The sequence below is a fragment of the Choristoneura fumiferana genome, chromosome 12 (genome assembly GCF_025370935.1).
Source record: "Choristoneura fumiferana chromosome 12, NRCan_CFum_1, whole genome shotgun sequence".
Taxonomy (NCBI): domain Eukaryota; kingdom Metazoa; phylum Arthropoda; class Insecta; order Lepidoptera; family Tortricidae; genus Choristoneura; species Choristoneura fumiferana.
The window spans coordinates 11,017,764-11,039,860 of record NC_133483.1 but is presented as its reverse complement, the minus strand read 5'-3'; the positions used below and the strand labels follow the sequence as shown (position 1 = coordinate 11,039,860).

Here is a 22,097-nt window from a genome sequence, read left to right as displayed (position 1 = left end):
GAATGCGGGCCTTATGGCATACGTTATAGAAATCTCCCCTATCCCGTATTAGCTAGGGCTCTATCAACGAATGAAACTGAGCCTTACAGTTACAAAATTGAATAATCAAATTCACAAAGTTTGTACGTTTTATTAAAACTAACTTCAGAAAAATGTTTTATTCGTTGTTTTCCTGCCCTAGCCATTCGGCATACGACCTGCCGAACACCCTGTATAGTCTGTATTTTTAATGGAAACTTGGAAAGTCTTTATTAAAGTGAGGAAATATATAAATAAATAATTTGTTTTTTTAGTACATACTTTATTTTTACTTTTGGTCACATTTTCTTAATCAGTGGCGTGACTAGAGTGGACAAGGTGACATAACAGGTGCCAGAATTGCCAGATGCAAGAGTTTCGCATCAAAAAGGTACTCATTAACTTACGGTTATGTCTTGCATGACGTTTCTCGTTCTCGTCTTCGTTTCGTTTCAAAAGTCATTAATTATTTTTTTCAAGCGTTGGAAAATTCAACACAATTTTACCTACTTGTTGAGACTAGGGCGCCAGTTGCCTCCCAATGCTAGCTACGCCACCGATCTTACTTGCCACATTCCATTATAACCAATAATTCATACCTTACTAATACATCATCGTGACATATAAATTTGGACATAAAACAGACAACAAGTTCCAAATATTCGAGAAATATTTTAAAGTCAGTTTAAACAACCACGATAACGTTGTCAAGTATGTAATTTCTACTCCTTAGAAAAGTAAAATATTTCAAAACATTGGAGATTAAAATATTCACCATAATATAAATTACGTTAGCCTTAAAGAAACTACATTTAAATGGGGCAGCACCACAAAAATTATAAGTACCGAAATCAAAAACTACGGAATATTAATTCCATATCTTCTACTGTACGGTCAGCGGCAAAATTAAGAAAAGGTCCAAGGTGTTGTGTTGCATACATGCAAACAAGCTTCTATTGTTACAATGACGTTAGTGTGTTCCGTACTTTCTAAACAATAGGACTATTTCATTTCACGAGTGTAGGTATACTACGAATAACGAGACATTAGGTACAATGAGAAAAAAATCTTAGATAAGGTGCGATACTTAGCATTTTCGGCTTTAGATTTTATTAACTGTGTTTAGTTTTTGTTTAAACCACAATCCAGTCGAATAAAAAAAAAAGTGCAAAATTACAAATATGAATTAACGTAGATCTTTTTATGGTACTCTATTTGGCAATACTTGTAGTTTTTTACCGGCTAATAAAATTTATTTTTAAAGGAGAATAAAATAGGTATTTAGCCTTTAAACCTATTTAAAAGTTGTGATAGTAAATTTTGAACAAATTTATCTCATAATCTATAATCTAAGTGTAAAAATGCAAAGATTTAGAAGCTACCCTTACCATACTTTGACTGCGCCGAAATGTGCCAAGTTCGAAATGAGTGAGCTCACTCATTTGGAATCATGACAGAAAAAGAAGTGTTGGCAATCACCGTAAGCCAGAAAGAGACGGCACTACTTTCTCAGTACCGCGCCGTAGCGTCTAATGTTACTACACTTTTTCGCTGAGAAGGCATATCAAAACTTCTAAATCTTTGTATAAATGGATTTGTGTGATTAAAACATAACAATTGCACAAAAATATAAGTATAATTGCATTTCGTGTATTAGGTACATATTTAACTATACAGTACACCGTATTCAATACTGCGAAGACAATATTGTCAAATTATTACAATATTACGAATTATAAGCATCGTTTATGCCATAAAAATTGACTATTACTATTTTACTAGGAAGTTATTTCGACTGGGTCTTGCTTTGGTTGTAGAGCAGAACCATTTTGAATGTTTGGAGCCGGAGTCCAAAAGCCAATGATGTCAGTCAAGTAACTTTTACAGTCACCATCAGACACAGGAGCACTGACAAGGTTCTTTAAAATATTTGGCTTCACCATATTCGTCAAAGAATTCGGGAGGGCGGAAAAGATCTATTTGATGCAATGCAATGATAGAGACAAAAACCCGAATACGTATAACAAATAGTAGAGATAGCTTTATGAGATATGTTTTTGGGTCCATATGTCATGTCCACTATGATAGAAATGAAAGTAACGTCAACGAGCCTATTATTCGATTAAAATGGAATTAAATGGCGAGTGAACGTTTACTTGACCAATTGGATGACATTAAGGTTTCTATAGTTGCAACTTCAACTAGCTATCTGTGACATGGGGATGTAACAACTCTATTCCCACCGGGTTGTATTCGATAACACACCAAACTCATGGTTTTCTCTCTCCAGGTTTGCCTAATGAAAAAGTTCACGCCACTGCTGGCTAAGCACTACAATGAAATAACTTGATTGCTAATGAAGTAATAATATTCGAAGTTTTTCTACTTAAAATATTTCTTTTATCACAAAAACAAATTCAATTTTAACTTAAGCATCTAGAAGCGTACCGTTCAACGGTGAAATGCAAAACAAGGATTAATGTCGTCTAAAAAATCTCTCGAAGAAGCTTATTATTTACACTCAGCCTCTATTTACAATAAAATTAGCTAAGTAGGATTTCACTTAAAATTGTACGTACGTTAATAAATTTTGATAGTTTGCGAGGGACTTTTAACACAGCATCTCTGGTTAAAGCTAAAAACACATCGAGGTAACTACTAAGGTGTGAATAATGATTAATGAATATTTGAAATTCACTGTAAATAAAAAACGGCAAATCCGTAGCGGTCACTACTTGTTTCAAAATGAAAGTGTCAACTTTCTACAGATAAACAAAAAATAAATTAAGTACTATTATCCTTTGCGGACGGAATCAACCGTTTTGCTTCAGAAAAAAGAGGAATTCCTTGATTTTAAAAAGAAAAAAGTGATAAAAAACTTAATGAAATAACTTTGCAATTTTTTCAGACGTTTTTCTAATAGTTTTTAAGGCCCCGCGCATTCAGCTTTTAGCGGTCGCCTTAAAACGTATTTCCATGCGACTTTACTAAATAAAAATAAAGATTTCATCTAAATATAGGTCTATTTGACCGTTAAATAATTTATAAAAGCAAGTAAACAAAATGAACTAATACTATGTAAACTACTTTAGGTACCTATCTCAATAGAGAAATTAAATTAATCCCCTATAACAATATAACAAAACAGCACCGCTCGGCCAGAGTTAGGGGACAGTTATGCAACTACTTTTAAAACAAAATAGTACTATAACGCTGTCAATTACGGAGTTCCCGAGCCGGGGCGTCACTTGGGTTTGCACGAGCATAATCTTGCAGTCGAGGTCAACGATATTATATAGATAGATTGGGTATTCCTCAGTACCACAATGCTCAATAAACTACTGCCGACTTTAATTATCAATTGGCGCAGCATCTAAATCCTTCGTAAGGAATTATCTGACTCATTAAGACTTAAATTAGGCAAGGATTGTGTTAAATGGGCACGGGGCTTGAAACAAGGAGTAAACATTCACAACTCTTATGGTTTTAATGTATTCTTGTCTATATTACATGTAAAATTCTCGAAAAAGTCCTGAGGAATACCTTGTTTCACAAGACTATGGAATCACTAAACATCACATTAAAAACTGTATCATGAATTAAACTGGAACATGCTCGTAACAAATTCGCACTAAAGAGGCGAGTCCACGGAATACTTTTGTCTAGAATAACACAAATCAGAATGTGATGCAATTCAAAGGAATTTGAAAATTGCATCGCCGTGGACACGCAGCTTAATGCCGTGCAATCACCGCGGAAATTTTACTGTAATGTAACTGGCACTGGCTCAACCCATCTTACTGTTATTGAAGTGAAGTCGTTATATACACGCGGTGAGTACACAGCTTTACATAGAACCTGCATTACAACATAACTTTGGCAGCCTGCGCCACAGCACAGGTAAATATAAAAAAATTAAGTCGCGTTCGCTTATAGTAACGTCACCGACACGCTGTCGGGAGCTTCCATTTGTCTCAACTTAATTTCCAACTGTTTTGATGAGGTTAAGACAATGGAAGTGCCAGTGGTGTCAGCAAGTAGTGAGGACAGTGGTGAGGTGTCGGTGTCAGCAGATTTGCGCGGGCGAGCGTGGCGGCCACAGCGGGCAGGCGGCGTCGCCGGCGCCCTCCTCTTTGTCGCGGCGACGCCGCATCAGGCGGAACATGTCGCGGAACTTGCGCGTGTCGGATAGTGTCGCCTGAGAAACAAAATTGCGATTATTATACTCATATACTGTGGTAGTGCACAAAATGTTTGTCTGCTAGTTTTGAAGAGTACTCGGCCGGAGGCAGCGGAACTTATTAGCCATTCCGTTGCGTCTGTTATTTTGCTGTCTACTATTTCTACTGGGCTGAGTAATACCTTCTCAATATCCCAGTAAAATATTTTACTCGTAAATTAGTTATAAATTAGCACACTTTTTACAGCTATATAACAAGGTCTATAGTGATAGCGGGCCGTCTTCTGCAACTCAAACTAATCTTATTTTGCGACATTGGCTGTAGGCCCTATTACGCTAGCGCTCTTACGAAGCAAATATTAAACCAGTTTCACTGAACAACCAAGAGTCTAGTTTGTTTGATCTGGTTTAACCCGTCGGACGCCCCGCTTGCCACAGCGGCGCATAAGTAAAGTAACTACTCGGTCAATTTTTTTACTAGTTTTGATAACCATTTAACATAAGGTATTTATCCAAAATTACCTAAAAAATTAGTTGGTCGCGCGACGGGTTAAACAACTTTAGAATATACTTACAAGCATTTTAAAAGTGGAACAATATGTTGAAATATTTGTCTTTTTTGCAAAAGTCTGCTTACCTCAATAGCTATAGCCAATACCAGATGCAAAGCCGGTATAAGTAGGAGATAGATGCGGAAAATATTGTGCTCTTGATCATCCCACTTCATGACTATCACTTCCATATAGTCCGCTAGTCCTTGCCACGGGCAGAACAGCAGGATCACCACAAACACGGCTTGAGTTACCAGCGTCAGTACCATGTAATCTAAAAAAAAGAAAGTTAGTTTAGTATTTTTTTATATGGCTCTGTCTATCAGAGGACAATTTTGCCAGTGTCCAGTTGGTTTTGCCATTGCACGGTAAAAAAATCTTGAAAACGGAATATGAAAGGTAATGGCGGATGAACGTTGACCAAAAAAGAGGTTAGCATTAACAGACAGATAAATGACCCTCAACAGCCGGTCTAGTGATTAGTCAATCTGACTGGCAAAATTTGAGGTTGCATTAGCTTGAACAGCAGTACGATGAATATGTCTGTTCGTTATTTGACATCTTGTTATTTGCCTCATTAATGTTTATGATCACATCTATTCCAGTACTTTGAATATTTAATGGGCTTCCGTAGTGCCCAATCAATCGACTTTAGTTTGTTTTTACAACCTTAATTTAACTCACAATGTTGTTTACAAATCTTACAAATATGTAGAAGGCAATCAACAACCAGAAATAAACCCGTTCCAATAATGTTTTTTTTTTTTATTACTATCAAGATCACTTACAGTTAGCGCAGAACGGTTCTCGGAAGGGCCATCCTTTTGCGTAAACGCAAGCCATGATCAGATACTGGAACGACGACACTATGAAGATGACAGTGTTCTCCCAACACAGCACCACTTCCATTTCTGAATTACCCTCCACTTGATGGAACCTGAATGAGAGCACGATGTTTTGATCAAGTGACACACTTAAATCATGAGACCATGACTGCCAGCCCCTGCATTTTTATTTCCATACCGATCAGATATGCAAAATTGACGACCAATTTCTAACCACCAGACAATCCCAAGACCCCATCTTGAAAATTAATGATACAAAAATGTTTCTATTTTTGATCCTGGAATAATTTTTATAACATTGAAAATAAGCCCTCACATTAACTGAAAAACAGTTAGAGCTGGTAAAAACATTAGAGTCTAACAACTGAATGGTAGCACTTCGAAACGCGTAAGTGTGGATAGATGGGTTTGTGTGATTTGTGTGTGTTCTTACGCAAGATTAAACGATATTATTGCGCTATTTTTATAGAAGCCATGGTAGTTCTGACCAGGTCAAAGATATAAGCCATTAGTGTCTTGGTGAAGTTCAATTTATTTCACCTGTTAAATGTTCCGTTAAATTAAAAATAACACGGTGTATAGGCCGCAGATGGTATAAATGCTAATGCACTCACCAATCCTGCGACTGCAGCAAATACAGAGTCGCGAGCTGCATGAGCAGCACGAGGGTGACTTGCATGACGAGCGGCAGGATGTTGGGCAGCGCGACCAGGGACACCGGCGGCGACTGCGCCGTGAGCAGCGGGCCCGGCGCCGCGCGCCCCAGTGACAGCGCCAGGAGAGTCGTCAGGACCAGGTCGATGTACAAGAACTGGTAGTTGCCCAGGATCGAGAAATACTGGGGAGATTGGGTTTGAATTAGAGCTAATGTCCAAAAGATCCTACTAAAACTCATCATCATCATCAACAGCCAGAAAACGTCCACTGTTGAACAAAGGCCTCCCTCTTAGAACCCAACAATTAACGACAACTCGCCACTTGCATCAACCGGTTGCCCGCAACTCTCACTATGTCGTCAGTCCATCTAGTGGAAGGCCTGTCAACTCTTCGGCTTGGCCTGTCTTAAACTCACGAAAGCTTGTACCATCGTTTAACTTTTTTTTGATACACTTTTATTTTAATTTTTCATAGGTAAACAACATAAAACTAAGATTAACTTTGTAGTCGCTTTTGTAAATTATCGGGGCTTGAAAAAGAATAGGTATATAAACTTACGTTGTAAAGGATGAGTATGGAGAAGAACTGTATAAGCGAGTAGAGAGCCATATATTTGAAGATCGCAAAGCAGGTGCTGAGAGCGCATCTGCCTTCGAGCGCTAGAAGCTTCACGCAGCGAATGTTCTGCTCTTGCGACGTGAACGGGGCCGCCACTGGAACAAGCGATAACATGGTGTCAAATTCGAAGCACTAAATATAGTAATATAAGTGAACGAGAGAGGGACACCTCATTCATTTTACGAATACTAATGCCTTGTATTTTCAGCAGCCGTTTTAGCTTGGAGGAGTAATAAACACCACCAAAACTCCATCGCATTTACAATATTAGTAAGGCACGGCACGGGGCGCAATGGCACTCATTCGGGGGAGACTGGGAACTGTGGACTGTTAGCTGATGATGATGAAGTTTTCACTTCTTAAAGCACTTTATATTTATTTTGTGAGCGCGCGGGGGCCCCTAGGCAGTTGTCTACTCTGCCTAATGATTGAATCTGGCCCTGTATGTCTGTGTACCTGACGCGTCGGCCTCCGAGAGCGAGATGCCGACGTGCGCGGCTTTGAGCGCGCCGCAGTCGTTGGCGCCGTCGCCGCACATGCCCACCACGCGGCCCTCGCCTTGCAGCGCCGTGACCAGCTGCGTCTTCTGATCGGGACCGAATCGCCCGAAAACTATGCCTGAAAACGCAATGAAAAATTTAGGCTGATTTTTCACCAAACATGTGCGAAGGTGTGTTGCGAGGAATGTGTTTTTCATGAACCAATAGAAACGCTTCATTTACCTATCTTCGCACACGGATGAAATCTATTTGGCATATTTTTTAATGTCCGAAACTTATTACGCATAACAGGTTTCGCCGAATTTATTTACGCCGCATCATAAACTTGCCGAAATTTAGTTCGACATAATTCTGTATACGCCGAAAAATGGTTTACCCGAATTTATTTTAGTATAATATTAACATGGCCGAATTTTATTATGCAGAATCTTGTTTAGCATATATGTAATTTAGCCGAATTTTGATAGGCCGAAATCCTGTACAAATCTATGACCGGAAATAAATTACCTAATTACTATTGATGACTAGAAAAATAGGTTATTAAGGTTAGAATTGTATTTGTAATGGAACGAACAGCCACCAGTAAAAGAGGCACGGGCATAAAGAAAGGGGACAGGGGGATGTAAAAAACACACATAGTCCTACGAAGGTTTTTGAAAAAAAAAAAAATTTGAGACTTGGATAGGCGAAAACCCAGGTAACGTGATTGCTCAACTATAGGTAACTAGGCGGAATAGGAGCTCCGCAAAGCGGAGCTCCGTCGACTTCGCCTCAGAGTCGTAAAATTCATATGAATATTTGCTTTCCAGACAAAAAAAAGCCGTGGTGGCCTAGTGGTTTGACCTATCGCCTCTCAAACAGAGGGTTGTGGGTTCAAACCCCGGCTCGCACCTCTGAGTTTTTCCAAATTCATGTGCGGAATTACATTTGAAATTTACCACGAGCTTTACGGTGAAGGAAAACATCGCGAGGAAACCTGCAGAAACCTGCGAAGCAATTCAATGGTGCGTGTGAAGTTCCCAATCCGCACTGGGCCCGCGTGGGAACTATAGCCCAAGCCCTCTTGTTCTGAGAGGAGGCCTGTGCCCAGCAGTGGGACGTATATAGGCTGGGATGATGATGATGACATAAAATTGGTGGTAACAATATTCAGTTACATTAAGTATGCGAAGGTAACTTTCTGCGTAACTAATTGCGTAAAGTACTTGTAAAGTACTTGTAGTGCGTAAGTAATTTTCTGCCTAAACAATATTCGGAATTCACAAATTATGCGTAAAGCCTATTCGGCTTAAATTGGTTATGCGTAAGAGAATTCTGCGTTAACTGTTATGCGAAAACAGTTTCGGCATAAATACTATTATGCGTAAACAGATTGTGCAAAATAGAATAATGACATAAAAAAAATATGCGTAAGCAAGGGGAACCCTTCGCACAGCACATCTCTGGTGGAAACGGAGCTTTAATGGCCTCACCAGTAGGGTATAACTGTATGGTCTAACTCACATTCTTTCCAGTGTAAGTAGAGCTACTATGGTACTAGTAGTACGGGTATGATTAATAGTTCAGACGCTGTATTGCCTATCGTTTCCGACGCTCGCGATCGCAATCAATTGACAGATTTCCCATACAAAAACTGTCATTTGATTGCGATCGCGAGCGCCAGAAACGTTAGGCAATACGGCCTGAGGTTACTATTCATATGTGTGTAAATAGATAAAGGTTTAAAGTTCAAGATTAGACTCAACATGTTACTAGCACCATACCGACATACTGCATAAAAAAAAACGTATTAAAAGAAGATACAAGGTTTTTTTTTAAATACTGTAAATTAACTTTTTAATCGAATTTACATTATTATGAATTGATATTATTTTACACGAGAGTGAGAGGGACGGTAAAGTGTGAACTTTGGATTTCGAATTTCGTAGTAGTGGTTTAGTAGTGTTTAAATTTATTATGTTCTCTGTATTTTGCGAAGAGCGGATAAATATTTCTATTTCTATATATTTTTTTATTCGTTAAGAACAATAATACGTAAGTTGTGGCAAATCCAAGAGTTGTTCCAGATAAGTACGGTATAAGACTTTAGATATAGTATTATAATGTAAACGATTTGACATTCTTCTATGCCATACGATTAAATAAATAAATAGTACGGTATTTCTCTTATTTTTAAGTGTATTTAAATCTTGCTGTACCAGTAATAATTTCAAATATTGGACGCAGTTCGTTATTTCGGCGCTAACTGTGTGCAACGCAAAAGTTACCTAACTTCATATTACTACGCCATACGCCATGACGCGAAGCTATAATACGTGGGAGCAGAATGTTATAGCAGATGCAACACTAGTATAATAATAGTAATAAATTAATTTAGTTTACCTTTATTAAGTACCGTGGACATCATTTCTGGGTAGAAAGTACGAATGACCGACCACGTTTTGCCTTCCAACGCCAAAACGTAGATATCACTGGCTAGTTTCGGGGGCCCACTTTCGCCGATGACCTTTTTAATAAAAAAAAGAATTAAAAGAAAACACACAAATCAAAACCAATGATCAAAATCACTGTAGTAACAAATTTTATAGTGGCCCAGAAATTAAATTGGTTAATTTACCTCCATAGTAAGCGGTGGCCTAGTGTCGTTGGTCTGTTGGTGGCCCACGGTAATCAAAACGAGTTTCTGGTGCGGCTGGACCATGAAGCAACCTCGAGCTACAGACATAGCTGTCATTATGTTGTCACCTGAAAAGCCATGGAATATTATATTGGCATCATATTTGCCCTTTTTTATTGGACGGGATGGCTACTTGTTGTCTCCATATTCCCACGGAATTAGGATAAAATCTCGAAATCTAACCTCTTAGGTTTAGAGTCATGTAATTTGGCACGACTTTTTAATGGTGTGTCAATGAAAAGTATTATACATTTTTTGGGAATTCCCACGGGAATTTTTGTTTGTTACTCCTTCCCGTGAAAGGTACAAAATCAATTGGAAGTCGTTAACAATACTATTCGTTTTTAAATTAATCCCTTATAAGATTTCTTAATCTCATTTAGTGGCAGTCGTGACAGTGGTACAAATAAAAGAAGTTGGAGTGAATGAAATGAAAACAGTGTTTTTAGATTGGTTTTTGGAATCTTTTTGTATTTTTTATTTCAATTCCAAATTTTTGTTACTTTTGCGGTCATCCCGTAAAACCCATATCGAAAATACAAACTGAAATACAGATGCATAGAAAAACCAGAAAAATAAGACCAGCACTGGGAATCGAACCCAGGTCCTCGGCATTCTGTGCCGCGTGCTATACCGCTACATCACCGCTGGACAACACAGACAGTGTTTTTGCCGAAATTGAAAGGTTTTTGTTTTCCAGCAAGAAAGCTGAACATTTTCAGCATTATCGCTATATGTCACGTGACCAGATTTGACGTTGGAAACGAGCGTCGAGCGATTTGCATGTGGCCGCGCCTTAACATAAAATAAACCATTTCACTATCAATTACAAACTTGTACAAACCTGTCACCATAATCTGCTTCATGTTAGCATCATGCAGTTCCTTAATAACTTGTGTCGTTTCCGGCTTGAGGCTGTTTTGCATGACTAGAAAGCCTAGAAACGTCATATCGCACTCGAGGCCCTCCCGTTTCACTCGTTGCGCGTCCACCCACTTCATTTTGCGGTCCAGTTTCTTATGCGCCAACCCTATCACGCGGAACCCATTCGACGTGTACTCATTGAGCACCGAACTGAAGTTATCCGGAAGCGTGTCTGGACTGCACATGCCTGCAACCTTTAATGTTCATTATGGTTGAAACATTTTCATAGATACATTCCATTTAATGCAAGATTATCTACGAGGTCGTCCACTAATCACGTGATTTTTAAGCAAATTTTTAACCCCCTCCCCTTGGTGATAAGTTGTGAAGTTTAGGATATACCACCCACACCGAAAATCACGGGTATTTTTAGTACAAAGTAGCTTAGTGGCTTCAAATCTCAATTATACTATTTATACCAAGCTGAGATGTGGTGCATAGAGGAAATTTGTGTCTGTACCGTTGTCCAGCAGTGGTGTAGCAGTATAGCACGCGGCACGGAATGCCGAGGACCTGGGTTCGATTCCCAGTGCTGGTCTTATTTATCTGGTTTTTCTGTGCATCTATATTTCAATTTAAGAAGTTCTTGTCCATATATTATGTTTAAAAAAAAGGGATATAGTAAATTTTGGTAGATTCAAAGTTTAAGAAAATGATTTCGCTCCTTAAAAATCGCGCGCACAAGTAATAAATATAAATATACGTGATATCTCACGGTACCCCCTAGTCTTTGTGATATTTTTCTGGCCTCTTTGAAGCCTAACGTGATAAATGGACGGCTCCATAGATATAAAACGGAAAAAAAAAATATTCGCGCAGCAATGGCACTGGTTAGGTTACCTTCTCTGGTGCGCCTTTCACGAAATACACCATCTGCATTTGTCCCAGCACCCTCGCAATGACGCCCATCGACTGCTGCGATGACGAGAAATGGAACCTTCTCAACAAACCGACCTGAAAAGAAAACAACGTATTCGTAAATAGCCGTTTTCTATATAGTGTTTATCATATTTATTTAATACTTCCTGCTGACTGCGAATAATTCGTTTGTAGCCGGAACGTTCTCGCTGTATGTTTTTTTTAATAGTGTGGTAAACGAGCAAGTGGGGCTGTCTTATTCTTTACATCGGAACAAAAGATGGTGGTCGTACGTCGTCATTTATTGCAAAAAAGGTTCTATACATGTTAGACATTCGATTGGGTGGCGTCAGTACCTCATAAGGCATCTCCATAGTGAGTGGGTCATAATTGTCCAAGTCCTGAAGGTCACCATTCTGCGTGCTAGCAGGCTTTACTATGACGGGTGTCAAGTTGTCGTATCGAGTATTTTCCGGGCCCGGCTCCTCAAGCACCTGTCAAGATAACATTATCCGTTAAAATATCATGCGATAAGCATCTCCTATATATAAACTAGATAATATTACTGTTCTTGAAATAAATTACATCATAATTAGTAATCAGTATTAGTCATTTAATTAATTTGCATTCCCATAGTTATTATTATCACGACCATATGGCCTAGTGGTTAGAGAACCTGACTACGAAGCTTGAGGTCCCGGGTTCGATTCCCGTGTCGGGGCAGATATTTGTATGAAAAATACGAATGTTTGTTCTCGGGTCTTGGGTGTTTAGTATGTATCGTATCTATATCTATATAATTATATTTATCCGTTGCTTAGTACCCATAACACAAGCTTTGCTAAGCTTACTTTGGGACTAGGTCAATTGGTGTGAATTGTCCCGTGATATTTATTTTATTTATTTTTATCAGTGAATAACTCAGCTTATGTAACGGTTATTTTTAAAAGTTGTCTTTTATTAAACACTGAAGGATAAGGAGCAAGTGAGTCACTTGATCGTAAGTAATCATCGCTGGCCAAGGATCGCAGTAGGTACATTAGGCATGCTATCTCAAATTATTTGACAATATTATGATGTGGATGGTATTAGATAAGTAAGACATACAATAACTCTGAGTTATTTAATACAAGCTCTTATCCGCGGCTGTGCACGCGTAAACCATAAGCACTGCAGTTGAATTGAAATTCGGGGATTACGCCAAACATCCCAAAATGTACATCTTGGATTTCATTGACGCAACACAAAAAACAGCCACGCTAACTTTTGTCTCTAATCCTAGCGCTCGACATTATGAAATCCCGTGAGAATAAGGGGATAATTTTCAGCCTATATTGTGTTATTTCAGATATCCAGTTATCTGCATACTGTGGTACAAATCCGTCCATTAGTTTTCGCGTGAAAGAATAACAAACATTTAGAACAAAAAAATATTTTTTAATTGACAGTGTGAAACTAAATTGTTTAATTTAAGTAGTCCTATCTTCGTAGCTTCGTAGCCAAATATTTCAAACAATTGTAAAAAGCAGTCCGGTAAAAAACAAATGAACACTCACCCATTGAGTGAACTCGAACATTTTCAAGTCAAGCGGATCTCCCTTCAACTGTCCTTGTATGCTGGTTAGCGAATGACAGGACGCAAGAGCCTGGATGAGAGGGCTTCTAGTGGGCAAAGCCGTGATATCAACTATGCATCTACCAAACTTCTCCCCCACATTTGACGGTACCACTGAATACAAGTCCAAGCCATCTTCGGTTAGAGTACCAGTCTGAAAAAAAGTAAAAAAATAAAATAAACAACCTGTGTATCGCCTTAATTAAGATAAGCTCGATATTTCGCGGTAACGGGCATGTTTTACATGTTAAAGAAGAATAACCTTGTACATAATAATCGATCGGGTTTAGATAGATGACTCATTCGCTATGCTGATGGAAGAAAAAATAGGACAATCAATTCATTGTTTTTACAAGTGTTGTCAAAATAAAAAATTGGGCAAGTATGAGTCATATTCGCGTGCCTGCGCTTCTTCAAACTGAGGAATTAATGTAATTTCTAATATGACTTCTTATTACTGGAAATAGGTCGCAAACAGCTCTTTTACATGTCACTTTTTAGGGTTCCGTACCCAAAGGGTGCCAACGGGACCCTATTACTGAGACTCCGCTGTCTGTCCGTCTGTCACAGGGTTCTATCTCTTAAGCCGTAAAAGTTAGACACTTGAAATTTTCACAGATTATGTATTACTGTGGCTGCTATAACAACAAATACTAAAAATAAAATAGAGTTACAAATTAAAGGGGGTCGTCATACAAGAAACGTGTTTTTTTCAGCGATTTTTGGTTGCTAGGCGTTAGCCTTTGCTAACTAGCAACGACTAGCTATTTCGTTTGAATATTTACCTTTTAAGTTTGCGATTTTGATGATGTTTTATAAAAGCTTCGATAATATAATATAGTGACTGTCTGATTGTGTGGTTTATTCGTTTTTGTGCAAAATTAATAAATCAATTTATGTACCATAAACTTCAATGAAGCCATCTTTGATAAAGCGCTCGCCAAATTCACACCTTATAATCACTATGTTTACCTATTGTTTTTTTACACTAAAAAAATCATACTAAGTATTTAACACTATTTACAAGGTTTATAATACGAGTCGAGCTTCTTATTATTTAAATACACAACATACGAAGTCCGCTGAATTTCCCGCGAATGAACCGCGCTGACTGACAGGCTATTTAGCCTCAAACAGGGCGACAGCCAAAGAGAATGAGAATTAAAAATTGTTCTTTATTCAAAATACTATTGTTCTTTATTCAAAATACTTGCATCTAGTACTTACATTTTGTTGATATGTTTTTTATTAACTTGTAATGTAATGTAACTAGTTATGTTTGTTCGTGTGGAATTAACATTTCAACTTAAATTTGAAGTGGATATCTTCAACCGATTGAGCTGAAATTTTGCATGCATGTATAAATCCGATGACAATGCAATATTATTATGACGTAGAGCTAGTTAGATGTTGGCCATAGGAACTCTGTAATAAAACGACACGACCGCATCGATTTTGCTCTCATTTGATTCGTCTTGACGACTACCTACTTTGGTAACCAGGGGCAAAAAGTACCGCTAGCAAAAAAGTTTGTATTAGAATTTTTTACAAAAAAATATTACTGAACTATTTGTTTTTAAAACATTGTACGGAGGTGCGGAACCCTTCATGCGCGAGTCGCTCGCACTCGCACTTGACCAATTTTTTATACTACCAGCGCCTTCGGAAAGACCATCATTGGCAAGAAAATGGCTTGACAAATGGCGCATTAAAGCAAACCAAGATAAGTCTGTCCACGTAACTTTCACACTCAGAAGACAGACATGTCCAGCGATCAAACTATATGACAAAGAAATACCCCAAGCAGAGTCAGCCAAATACTTAGGCATCCACCTAGATCATCGACTTACATGGCAGAAACATATTTGGACTAAACGCAAACAACTTGATACAAGGCTAAGGGAAATGTACTGGCTGACAGGGGGTAAATCTAGACTGTCAATGGACAGCAAAATCACTCTATATAAAACAATTCTGAAACCCGTTTGGACCTACGGAATACAACTATGGGGAACGGCGAGCAACAGTAATATTGAAATACTACAAAGATTTCAGAATAAAACGTTGAGGACAATGCTGAACATACCATTTTACATAAGCAACAAGCTAATACACTTGGACTTAAATATCAGCACAATCAAGCAGGAAATTGTAAAATATAGCAAATCGTACCAGGCCAGATTATCAAATCACATAAATCAATTGGCAACAAAACTGAAAGGCACAGGAAGCGTGCACTACAACAGACTGAAGAAGCACAGTGTCCCTGCTCTACCAAGCAGGTTCAATGACAGCACTTGAAGGGATTGATGACAAAGACATGAAAATACAAAGAAGTGGCTTATTGTGTTGAGTTCACAGATTGCCACATTGCAGAAAGAAGAAACAAAAAAAAAAAAATTGGCAAGAAGAATGAGCCGCAAGAAACTTGGCAGAATGTTTTTTTTAAACACGTATGAACTAAAATTACTTTGCTCAACCGCGACCTTATGATGGCTACGTTTGTAAATAAACAAATATCATAGGGCACTTGACACCAATTGACCTTGTCCCAAGCTACGCAAAGCTTGTACGTACAATCGAGTTCATAAACTTGTGACCAAAAATTTCATCAAAAATATCTGAACACGGTTTTACGCCGTTAACAATAGAGTCGTGTTCATAAATATTTGATCAAAAATTTGCTCACAAGTTTATGAACTCGATTGTACTATGGCTACTAGGCAACGGATAAACATACTTATTTATGCCAGAAATGTGTACTCCACACTATAAGAACACATAAAATTCACACAAACCCAACTATTACCACCACCACACTACACTGAGGCGTTTCGAACTCAAGCAGAGCTCCAAAAACGTGCTTATACGCACGAATAAAACACTAGTCTGAAACCGCCCTCATTACCTATGTACATGCTAAGATAATACAAGAATAGCATCAATAGCTTGCATGTACATCTTACCTTATCGAAGCACATAACTTGCAGTTTGCCGCAGATAATGATACGTGGTGGGGACACGCAGAATATTTTGTTTTTACGCAGGCGCTGTTGGCTGTACACAATACCGGCTGTCATGGCGGCGGGTAATGCCGGCGGGACCACTATTGTGATGATGTCTAGTGTTCGTAGGATTATAGTTTCAGCGTGACTCTAAAAAATAAAAATTTGTTATAAATTTCCTTTTTAACGTAAGCTTTTTTACTCGCCCGACTCGACTACTGTAAGTGGGGTAAATTCGACCTTCAAGATTTGACGCATTCTAATGCACTAACCCGAACAGTTAGTATGTACTGATAAATTACTTCTCGAAACAGAGTGGGTACTTTATGAAACTATTTTTCAATGGGAAAATAAGAATAAAAATCTGAAAGTAAAATTTTCGAGTTTAACAGTGATCCAAATTTAAGTAGATTGACAACTTACTCCTCTTTGCAGATACAGCCAAATAGAATATCCCATTCCGATCGCGGCAATGCAAAACATGAATATGACAAATTTAACGGCGTCCTTGTAGAATTGGAAATCAAACTTCTTTGGGAATAATATACTTTTAATCAGCTCTCCTTTAGCAGTGTAGAAACCAGTGCGTACCACTTTCGCCAAAACCTGGCGAGAAACAGTTATTAAATTTAAAGTTGAAAAATATATTTCGCAATGAAGTTAAAAGAAAATCAAAACCATACCTGGTTGTTGCCATAGAATCTAGTTTGTATGACGTGAGTTCCAGCGAATAGTGTATGCCTTTTGTGTCCGTCCGTAGAGTATACTTCTGGCGATACGCAGGGCGGGCCTTTCATTACCGGTACGCTTTCACCTAAAATATAAATTTAAAATACTTAAGACACATTCCTCAGTCTAGAGGTTCAGTATATTTATTCCCAATTATATAGATCCCATTAGATACTACAGATTCCCAACTGTACAGATTCTCATTTCTACATATTCCCATTTCCATTTCTACATATTCTCATTTCCATTTCAACATATTCTCATTTCTATTTCTACATATTCCTAACTTTACAAAAAAATTACTTCAGTCACTTCGCCGGCCGCTGCCACGGTCCGCTCGCTGCGCTCGCTCTCGCAGAGTCGCACGCAGTTCTTTCTAACCGTTATATTTTGCTTCACTCGGCATTGTACCTAACAGAGGCCTCCTTAGTTTAGTTAGTTTAGTTTATTTATTCATTCAATACATCATTACATTATAATTTACATAAATGTCAGTTATAAGAAAGTTAAATGAGCTGAGAATCTGTAGAGTTGTGAATCTGTTGAGTTTATGTGTAGAGTTGAGAATCTGTTCAGTTGGGAATCTGTAAGAAAAATCTGTAGAATTGGGAAGAAGCCCTATCTATCATATAATGAAGTTCTGCTGGTCCGACTCGCATCGTGTCCACAAGTCTATTGACTTAGATTCAGCACCGAAACGACGATTGAACACATCGATCCCGCCGTCTTAAGTTGATGCTCACTCGTCATTTAATACCCACCTGTGAGCATGCTTTCATTGACGATGCAAGTGCCAGTGAGCAGCATAGCATCGCACGGCATCACGCAGCCATCCGGCGGCAGTATCAGCACGTCGCCCGGCACGAGCCGACTTGCGTTCACCACGCACTCCTCTCGGCCGGTCCGCGACGGCCGCAGCACAGACACGGTGAATGAACTCGTCGATCCCGCCATCTTGTGGAGGTTGATGCTCATCTACCGACAATTGAGATAAAGTTAGAGCTGGTACGTTTCAGAAATCGAGACGTCCCGAAGTTCTTCAGGCAACTCCTAATGTTTGTTTGTTTGTTTGTTTGTTTATACTCTTTATTGTACAAAAAGGAAAAACAAAAAGGTTACATAAATAAAAGTTGTGTTAAGTACAAAGGCGGACTTATCCCTGCAGGGATCTCTGCCAGTCAACCTTTGAGTGGTAGAGGAGCAATCCAAAAAACAAGGATCGACAAATAGAGCAAAACATTTGAACAAATATAAATGCATATATAAACCTTAAATACCTAACTATATACAATAAATATATAACACATATATAAAACATTAATATATTTATAACTAAATATAAAAATAAAATACATAAATACACACATTTACAAACAATACATAAATAATACAAGTATAAAGGATAATTACTTATTAAATAATCAAGGAACTATAGTGTGAGCCACATCTTCTTCAATGTCTCTCTGAACGAGTATACGGAGGAAGATTGTCGGACGGTGATCGGCAACCGATTCCACAACCTAGCCGCATGCACAGAAAAGGATTTGGAGTAGATCTTGGATGAAGTAGAAGGAGATGCTAGAAGGAGATTGGCGCTTGACCGCAAACGATGTTGGCTGCCTTCAGCTAAGTAGCTGAATCGCCCAGAAAGATATAAAGGAGCCGAAGGATTAAAAAGAATGTTGAAGAGCAATGACAGAATGTGGACGTTTCTGCGGTCCCTGATAGATAGCCATTTAAGTTGCGTGCGAAACTGTGAAACGTGATCGTATTTACGGAGTCCAAAAATGTACCGAATACACACGTTCTGGAGGCGATCGAGCTTGTCAAGCAGCCCCTCACTCAGATCCAGGTACCCAACATCACCATAATCGAGTATTGGAAGTAAAAGAGATTGGGTCAAACTGATTTTGGTTTGGAGTGGCAGAAAATTCTGCAAGCGCCTGAGCGAGTGAAGTGAGGCAAAAAGTTTGCGACTAATGTTACTTTTTTAGCAATTTTATTTCATTCATGAGATGACGGACAATACCTAAATTGGATACTGAACTATTTTAAAAGAGCCTTAAGATTTAAAAGCGTGTTATAATAGATATGTTCTTAATATTTTAAATTTCCAATCATAGTCAGTGTCCTCTATGTCTATTCTATTTAGAACTGTAATCAACATCAATTTTCGCTTCACCAATTTTTCTTTTTATTTTGTAAGCAAAATAGGTAAAGTAGGTACTGTACCTACTATGATATGATTTCGTAGTGAATGAGGTATAACATGTTACTTTTCGTCACCATATTTTAGCAAATTGGGAGTCGGAAAACAAGGTTCGTGAAAATATTTGAGCTCCAACGTAGTGTCTAAAATACTTTATTTTGGAAATTATTCTGACACTATAAAACATAATGAGAATTTATATTACAAAATTTTCAGGAATGATAGTAATGTTATTGTACTAGAAAACTGGGATAAATAATTTTATGCAGAAGTTTAATTTACTTTTTACAATTTATTTATTTACGCTTTTGACCCTGTGCCGCCATACTCGCTAACGATTATGTTGTGCGAATTGTATATAGGTGGAGCAAGAATTGAAATATTTTCAGGTGTCACATCTTAATAAATAAATGATGGTATGCATACAAACGATTGTATAAAAAAAACATAACATTTACCTGCTTTGTTTGATATAAAGCCAGCATACAGGAGCCTGCAGACAGTATGAAAACGCATGCCGCGTATTGGTAGTATTCATCAAGAGACCATAGGATAATAGAAAAAACTTGAAATAAATAGAATGGATTAAAGACTTCGTTCACAAACAGTGTCCAGTAGCTTTTGACTTCAACTTCAACAGAGTTTGTACCATACAGTTTGATCCTGAAAACAAACATTGCTTTGAATAATTTGTATTTCATCTAAGTATTATTAAGATTCAAGTTGGTAGTTAAAAAAAAACTGTTCAAGTTAGTAGCATCAACATTTAATTTTATAATAGATAAGTGCCAATAAAAATTATTTCAAGGGTTATTTATGTTGCTTAGACCAAGCTGTGACGCACATCAGGATGCGGAGTAACGTAATTTGTTATATTTAATTAACATGGACTTACATCTAGTAACTCCTGATACAATAATATACGCATAAATGCTTATTTTGAGTACTCACAGTTCATTTTGTTGGCGTTTGTTAATCCCAGACATATTTTCCATCAGCAAGTTAATAGTCAATTTCTCATTGAGTGATTGGACATTCACAAAAACTCCCTGGTCATTGAGCCACACAAAACGGGTGTGTTGGTAAATAAAAAAACGCAGTGTGTTGTTATGGTTTGCAATGTTGAGATCAATTTCTTGAACTTGCTCTATATTGAAGGATCCCTCTGCATCTCTCACTAGAAAATATTAATAAATAAAGTATGTTTTAAAAGTTTTTGTGTAAGGTAAATTCATGTGTAGAATTCATGTGTAACTTTACCACATATCAGTTCAGCCATTTTCAAACTGCATTTTAAATATTTGAATCTGTTGTAGGATGGATAGTAAGCCAACGCAAAATACGGCAATCCACATAGAGCTATACAAATAGCGTGGAATATAATGGAGCGCCATTTTGAATACTTGAAGCCGTAGATTTTAAATATTTCTTCATCTACCACATTCTCCAATATCTGCCACTGAGCTTCTCCAATAACTTCATAATCATCTGCAATATAAAGGAAACGCATATGCATTTACAGGAAAAGAAACCGAACAGCTGTATTTTATGTAACTCATGTTTTAATAAATAAATATATTTATCTTTATTTTTGACTGCATACAGATGAGTACAGCATTTGCACATAAACTGAGATTACAAATGATTATCAGTGACATACAAATGTTATTTATTAGAGACATAGCAGTTGTATTTATGTATTAAATACAATTACATCAAAGTTATAGCTCAACCAACAGTATTGATAATTCCACCAATGTTGAAGTTGAAAAAGAGCTGTATTAAAATTAACTTTAAGGCCAATATACAAAAATAATTCAGAAATATAATAATTATATTATATCAATTTCTAGGCATCTAAATTGTCAAATATCCTGCAGTACAATTCAAATTGTGACAATATTAGTCATAATATTTAAGAAAATTTGAATTTTAGAAATTTAAATTTTAGGGAATTTATAATCTGTTTAATTCATAACCTTCAATTAACTCTAACATGAATCTTCCGGCACTGATGTAAAAAAAAGAGTCAGTAGGCACAACAATTACTCAGAAGTAATAGGAATGACCCATATAATTAATCAAAACACAGTCAAGGCTAAAAGCAGTGATATGGTGGAGTCTTAGAAGGCACAATACTCCACAAAGTGCTGCCAGAATACATCATGAAATAATTAGGTGTACTCATGGTGAAAAAGGAAAGCGTAACTAAGAAGTAAAATTTTAGCAGTGTCAAGTGCAATGTAGCTGATATATACTGCATCACTCATACATGCATCAGTAACACATGACCGATTCAATATCTATAACGCGACGTAATTGTAACTTCGCAAATTGACTGTGCAAATAATAAAAATAATGTGGTACTAGGCTTATGATGCATTAATTACCTAGATTCAAATGAGTCATACCATAAAGGTTGGGTTTGCATGGTGAAAATATATCGTACTTACCATTAGCGACGGTGGCACTGTTCGTGTTCGGCATTCCCGCAAAAACTGATTATTTGCACAGCATAAATAAATTAAGGCATAGTACTAGGATGTTATTTGTTAATTTATTACTAACCGGTGCTACCTCATTTCAATATTAAATAGAAATGGAATTTCAGGACATGAAATCCCACCACACATCACATCACACCTTCCTTAAGATGAATGAATGAATCCATATAATAGATAAGACAAGACAAGGCAAGGCAAAAGAAGAGA

The 22,097-nt window shown here is 37.6% G+C and overlaps 1 protein-coding gene across 1 annotated transcript; it reads right to left on the bottom strand.

Moving 5' to 3' along the window:
• Positions 1-1,635: 1,635 nt before the first annotated feature.
• Positions 1,636-22,091, bottom strand: LOC141433303 (polyamine-transporting ATPase 13A3-like). Its single transcript, XM_074095280.1, has 20 exons — positions 21,840-22,091; positions 20,647-20,874; positions 20,338-20,563; positions 19,845-20,049; positions 17,939-18,152; positions 17,132-17,262; positions 16,872-17,054; positions 16,410-16,598; positions 13,385-13,597; positions 12,185-12,322; positions 11,811-11,924; positions 10,891-11,164; positions 9,987-10,114; positions 9,752-9,875; positions 7,326-7,487; positions 6,810-6,964; positions 6,209-6,432; positions 5,538-5,686; positions 4,836-5,023; positions 1,636-4,216 (listed from the first exon to the last, which is right to left on the bottom strand). The coding sequence occupies exons 1-20, from the start codon at positions 21,871-21,873 to the stop codon at positions 4,085-4,087; spliced, it is 3,411 nt and encodes a 1,136-aa protein (XP_073951381.1). The 5' UTR covers positions 21,874-22,091; the 3' UTR covers positions 1,636-4,084.
• Positions 22,092-22,097: the final 6 nt, after the last annotated feature.

Bases quoted from the DNA above. Each gene is read 5' to 3' on its own strand.
- LOC141433303 (XM_074095280.1), bottom strand. From the start codon at position 21,873: ATGCCGAACACGAACAGTGCCACCGTCGCTAATG. The intron at 10,115-10,890 runs GTTTGTACAAGT...ATGGCTTTTCAG, and splicing joins GAAGCAGATTATGGTGACAG to GTGACAACATAATGACAGCT. The intron at 9,876-9,986 runs GTAAATTAACCA...TTTATTAAAAAG, and splicing joins GGCCACCGCTTACTATGGAG to GTCATCGGCGAAAGTGGGCC.